The sequence below is a fragment of the Zea mays genome, chromosome 8 (assembly GCF_902167145.1).
Source record: "Zea mays cultivar B73 chromosome 8, Zm-B73-REFERENCE-NAM-5.0, whole genome shotgun sequence".
NCBI classification, from domain to species: Eukaryota; Viridiplantae; Streptophyta; class Magnoliopsida; order Poales; family Poaceae; genus Zea; species Zea mays.
This window is the reverse complement of record NC_050103.1, coordinates 91,918,503-91,924,517: the sequence shown is the minus strand read 5'-3', so window position 1 is coordinate 91,924,517 and position 6,015 is coordinate 91,918,503. Positions and strand designations below refer to the sequence as shown.

Genomic DNA, 6,015 nt, shown 5'->3' with positions numbered 1-6,015 from the left:
GGGTTTAGTTGCTCTGAGTTTCCTTGGATTTTCCCGTAACGTTTTGATCCGATTCGGTTACAGGGGCAGGTCCCAGGTGGTTTGCGCGGGGGCGCCATGGAAGTTGTGCTCGCTCCGGCCCAGCACGACGGCCTGCACGCGGCGTTTTGGCCCAATCCCTTCGACATCGGCGTTGGCGGAGATGGGCGGTTCTCCTCGAGCCTCTCCTCGCTCGGCGGCGATCGCTTCTGCGGCTACTCCACCACCGCCTCCCGCTTCGTCAATAGCCCCGGGCTATCCTCGCCGTCGCCGCGTGCCGACTCGCTGTCCCGCGGCTCCTCCGACTCTGGCTCCGTCGTCGAAGACGGGGACGATGCGGCGGCCACCGCCTCCAGCGTCGCGGAGCGTCGACTCCGCCTCGTGCGCCTCGCGCTCCAGTACCAGGAGGTGGTCAACCGCTTCGAGCTCTGCCTCTCGTACCTCGCCGACGCCATCAACGAGGCGGCCGCGCTCCGCCAGGAGAACGATGAGCTCCGCGTCGCCAACGAGTACCTCGCCCGCCGCATCAACGTGGTCGGCGGCAGGCTCGCCGATGAGTTCAGCGGTCTCCGCCTCGCCGAGGAGCACACCACGCCACCTCCTCCGTCACCGCTGCCCGCTACACCAGTGATGCCGAAGAGCATCTCCGTTCGCTCGCCCGGCTATCTCAAGATGATCCAGAACGGCAAGCATCGGGCGTCCAAGCCAACGAAGGGCTCGGTGAGATCAACGACGACCAACCCATTTCCCCCGATGTCGTGACCGGGTCCAGTTTTCGATCATTCATCAGTCCATGACTCTTACCTATTCGTCTGTTGTTCTCACTGTGGCAATGCAAACAGCAGCGCGTGTTAGTGGGCATGGAAGGCGGAGTGAAGGGGGAGGAGGAGGAGAAGCTCAACGGCGGGCTGCAGTTCGAGGTGTACAACCAGGGCATGCTGAAGACAGAGCTCTGCAACAAGTGGGAGGAGACCGGCACCGTGCTGAGCCTTCGGATGCTTGGTGAGCACTGCCGGCTCACGGAGGCAGCAGTTGGGTCGGGTGGGCTGCGCGCGTCGCCGACGAGGACGAGGGCGAGCGACGGGTGCGAGCGGCGGCGACTTGAGCGTCAGTTTCTGGTAGCGAGAACAGAGGGTAACGGATGTATGAGACGGTGTGAGTATCATTGATTAATCATCGACGTTACCTGGTAATACAATCGTCACTTCTATTTTAAAGTGTAGGCTTTTCTCTAGTTTTTCATAATAGCGAATCCCTTTCTTAAGCCTCCATTTCGTCGAAGCCGCACCGGCGGACTTTCATAATAGCAAATTTCTCGAATTGTGCTGGGTTATTAAGGCCCGTTTGGTTTTATTGACTAAAGATTAATCTATTCATTTTTAGTGTCTAAATAGCTAAACGGTTTAACTAAAACAGGAACTAAATTGTTTTAGTTTCTAATCCTTCAATAGATAACTAAAAGAGACTAAACCATATTAATTCTACCTTTTACCCCTCATTTATTTCAGTTGCACAAATGGCGTGGGAATGTTAAGAGATATTTTAGTCTTATTATGAGCCATTTAATGTGTTCTGAATATTTTGGTCTCTATAACCAAACAGGGTAGAGACTAAAATTAGTCCCTCGACTAAACTTTAGTCTATAGACTAAAGAAACCAAACAGGCTCTAAGGAAGGTTATATAAGTTCTACGTCAAATAATGGAGTATAATCTACTCCCTCCGATGTCCTATGAGTTGTCGTTTGGATAAGGTTTCAGTCAAACTTATAAAATTTTGACTTATAGTATTAAAAACATAATGTTTATATACACTGATTTGTCTTAACAAGTTTTTATAAAAGTATTAATGTATTAAGAGTTTATTTGTATTTTAACAAAAAAATATTGGTCAAAATTATATTATTTAGATCGTGTCGCTGTCCTAAACGACAACTAATAGTACACCGAAGGAGTAACTGACTACCACAACTAATTTAGGGTGTGTTTATTTCCATCCTATATTATATAAGTTGGATTATGACAGAAGAATATAAAGCTAAAACATTGCTTTGGGAACATAAATAAGCTAGCATTGTACAACTTATTTTAACTTATTTGTGATAACAAAGTGATATTTGTCACACCCGGATTTAGGGGCCAAACCCGGACGCGAATCAGATGTGTGCTACGATCAAGTCTCACACATATGATAACTCATGGTACAGATATGAATGTCACATCTTTAATATATAATGGAGTTCTGTACAAAATAGTTAAATGATTACATCATACGAAGACAACGATCCAGCAACCATATTTGACTAGGAGACAACGGTCTAGACCTCTCACGAACTCATCGCGACATCCTTCATGCTCCTCATCCTGCGGTACATGTTCTTGACCTGAGGGGATGTGAGTACATCAAGGGTGAGCTCACATACGTTCATCGTTCAACAAGTTGTGGGGAATAATGTGCATGAGCTCACTTATAGTGGGGCTCATGTGAAGCGTAAGGCTTACCAAAGAGGATGGTTAAAACTGAGCATAGTTTTTAAAGTTGGTCAAAGTTTTATTAGCAGTTACTAAGTATAAGTAGATACCAACCAATTAAATAAGAGATCATAATTAATAATAACACCCACAATGCAATGCAAATGACAAATTAAGTTTAATTCCATAAATTAATCATGTGAGTGTACGAATCGCTCATGACCGTGAGCACGGTTGATATACCAGTTTTACACTCTACATAGGTTGTGCATCTTTACCCACAAGTTGTGTTACCCATTTGCCACGGGATTGTACGGACTCCATACACCTCTACCGAGAAAGCGAGGCAGGGTAGCACTACGAGGCCTTTCCAAAATTCCACTAGTTCGAGAAAACCCACTACGGTTTCAGGAAGAATGAAGCATAGGAATCCCTCGTCCGGACTACCATCGCAGCAGTTCGACCCGAGAACCTCCCTATACTCTGCAACGACGCCTCGTCGCTTGTCCCTTTTGGGTAAAGTAATTGAAAGTCGCCTAGAGGGGGTAGATAGGCGGAAACTGAAATTTACAACTTTAAACACACTACAAGCCGGGGTTAGCGTTAGAATGAAATCCGAGTCCGGGAGAGAGGGAAAACAAATCAACCAAGAAAATAAAGCGGATGACACGGTGATTTGTTTTACCGAGGTTTGGTTCTAAAGAACCTAGTCCCCGTTGAGGTGGTCACAAAGACCGGGTCTCTTTCAACCCTTTCCCTCTCTCAAACGGTCACTTAGACCGAGTGAGCTTTCTTCCTTGATTTCCCGGGTCACTTAGACCCCGCAAGGACCACCACACAATTGGTGTCTCTTGCTTCGCTTACAAGGCTTTGAGGATAAGAATGAGAGAAATAAGAAAGCCAACCAAGCAACAAGAGCAACAAAGAAACACAAGAACGATCCTCTCGCAAGTCCTAAAACACTAGAATTGAATTGAGGACTTTGATCAGATCGGTGGCTTTGATTTGTGTCTTGGAGTGTTGCACATTGCTCTTGTATTGAATGGAGAGTGATGAATGCTTGGATGGTTGGAGTAGAGGTGGTTGGGGGGTATTTATAGCCCTCAACCACCAATTCAACCGTTGGGGTGGATGATGTCGATGGGCGCACCAGAGAGTCCGGTGCGCCAGCCACGTTACCCAACTATTAGGGTTCTGACGCGGTCGACCGTTGGAGCGCTGACTTCTGGTGGCACCGGACAGTCCGGTGCCGCACCGGACAGGCATTGTTCACTGTCCGGTGCGCCTCTGACCTCTGCTCTGACTTCTGCCGCGAACTGTAGCGCTGTCAGGGGCACTATGCAGTCGATCGTTGCGCCGAAGAGCCGTTGCTCCGTTGTCACACCGAACAGTCCGATGAATTATAGCGGAGCGCGGTCTCAGAAACCCGAAGGTGGCGAGTTCGGACTTGTACGGTTATGGTGCACCGGACACTGTCTGGTGCGCCAGACCAGGGCATACTTGGGTTTCTTTGCTCCTTTCTTTTTGAACCCTAACTTGATCTTTTTATTGGTTTGTGTTGAACCTTTATGCACCTATAGAATGTATAATCTAGAGCAAACTAGTTAGTCCAATTATTTGTGTTGGGCATTCAACCACCAAAATCATTTATAGGAAAAGGTTAAACCCTATTTCCCTTTCAATCTCCCCCTTTTTGGTGATTGATGCCAACACAAACCAAAGCAAATATATAAGTTGTTGGGGACTTGTTCTCAAATGCTATGAATCAAGAACAAGGCAACACAGAATGTTAAATGTTAATACCCTTCGTCCTTCGAATCATTATTTCCCTTAGGGTATAATGATCTTCAGACGAAGGTCAATAAGGACGTACCTTCATCATAGCAGTCTATGTAAAAATAGAAGAAGGAACATATGGCACATGGGAAACAACGTAAACAATCATATCATATTATTCACTCTTAATTATATGATCATGGAAAGATAAAAACAATACTGAATTACAAAGGTACCTTCGGCTTAGAAGGCGAGAAAGTACAAGTGTGACACAAAAGCGAGTGTCAATCAGCGTGAACTGTACGGGGGTACTGTTCATCTATTTATAGGCACAGGACACAGCCTATGAAAAATTACAGTCATGCCCTTTACATTTACTATTGGCTTATAGAAAAATCTATGAGGACTGAATGGCCTTTTCCCTTTTAAGTCGGTTCCCTTTTCTGCGATTTAGCCGAAGCTTCCTTACGCACAGCTTCGGAGCAACAGCAACCTTCGTCACGATCACGCTCCTCATCGTGTACGCTTTTATCATGAATCCGAAGATACATGTCCATAAGCCATACTTGGAAGACATTGTTAAATCACGTTTTTGAGGACCTTCGGAGGACGAAGGCCCCAACAGTAGCCCCTCGCAGTATTAATTTGTTTAAGATAACGAATTCAGACTGCGATATGGATGAAGGCCTTAAGCCGAAGGTCCGGAAAAAAACACCTTCCCTTTGCTAGAATAGCAACAGTCAATGACAGACGGGACCCTCCAATTTGGAACGCGCCGAGCGTATAAATAAGAACTCACCCTGACCACATTTGGTACACTATTTGTGCCACTTGCTTTGTTTGCTCAATTTTATAGCCCTTGCTCAGCAACGCTTGCTTAGTTTCTCAAGCTTTCTAAGCTTCGGTTTGAAGGAAACATTTTCGCCATTTCCGAAGAAAAGATGTCTCAAGACAAGAAAGTTGCTGCAGAGATGAAGCTAACCGAAGAGGAGAAGCTCTTTGAGCAGAAGAAGGTTGTTAATCCTTATATAGCTGGGTTTTTAGAATCAATGGCAAAATCAAATACAGAGAAGATTACAAAAGAGATATTGGAAGGCCTGTCTGAAGATACTGGTGATAGTGATAGTTATGATGCTGAAAGTGGGGGTGAAGATTCTGAGGACCGGCCTTGGAGGCCAAGTCATTCGATTTTTGAAAATCGACCATCAAGCAAAATCACCTTGAGAGCATGAGAGGAAGATACTTTCGGGATATGTCTATTGTAAGAGCTGGCGGAGACAACAACGTCCATGCCCCTGAGGAAGACGAAGTTGTGATTTACCGAAGCTTCTTCAAAGCTGGGCTTCGGTTTCCATTGAGCAGGTTTGTTGTCGAAGTGTTGAAAATTTATCAGATCTTCCTTCATCAGATAACCCCTGAAGCTATTATTAGAATGGGAATTTTTGTCTGGGCTGTGAGAAGCCAGGGAGTGGAGCCAAGCGCGAAATGTTTCTGCAGCATGCATGAACTTGCATATGAGACGAAGGCCATGGGCAAGGAACAATATCACAATAACTTTGGTTGTTATGGATTTACTGCCCACCCCAACGCAAGCTATCCGGTGCCAACATACCGAAAAAGGTGGCCTGGAGCCTGGATGGAAGAATGGTTTTATGTGAAGAATGACCTGAAGGCAAGAGAAGATATTAAAGAAGTTATTATGCGCCCCATTTGGTCCCGCTTCGGCCTTCGAAGGCCAAAGTTTAAGATTG

General features: G+C 46.1%; 1 protein-coding gene across 1 annotated transcript; it reads left to right on the top strand.

Moving 5' to 3' along the window:
* Positions 1–69: 69 nt before the first annotated feature.
* Positions 70–1,253, top strand: LOC103637092 (zinc finger CCCH domain-containing protein 39). Its single transcript, XM_020543044.1, has 3 exons — positions 70–738; positions 864–1,136; positions 1,242–1,253. Exons 1-3 carry the CDS (start codon positions 97–99, stop codon positions 1,251–1,253), a joined length of 927 nt encoding a protein of 308 aa, XP_020398633.1. The 5' UTR covers positions 70–96.
* The last annotated feature ends 4,762 nt before the right edge of the window (positions 1,254–6,015 follow it).

Bases quoted from the DNA above. Each gene is read 5' to 3' on its own strand.
- LOC103637092 (XM_020543044.1), top strand. From the start codon at position 97: ATGGAAGTTGTGCTCGCTCCGGCCCAGCACGACGGCCTGCACGCGGCG. The intron at 739-863 runs GTGAGATCAACG...TGCAAACAGCAG, and splicing joins CCAAGCCAACGAAGGGCTCG to CGCGTGTTAGTGGGCATGGA.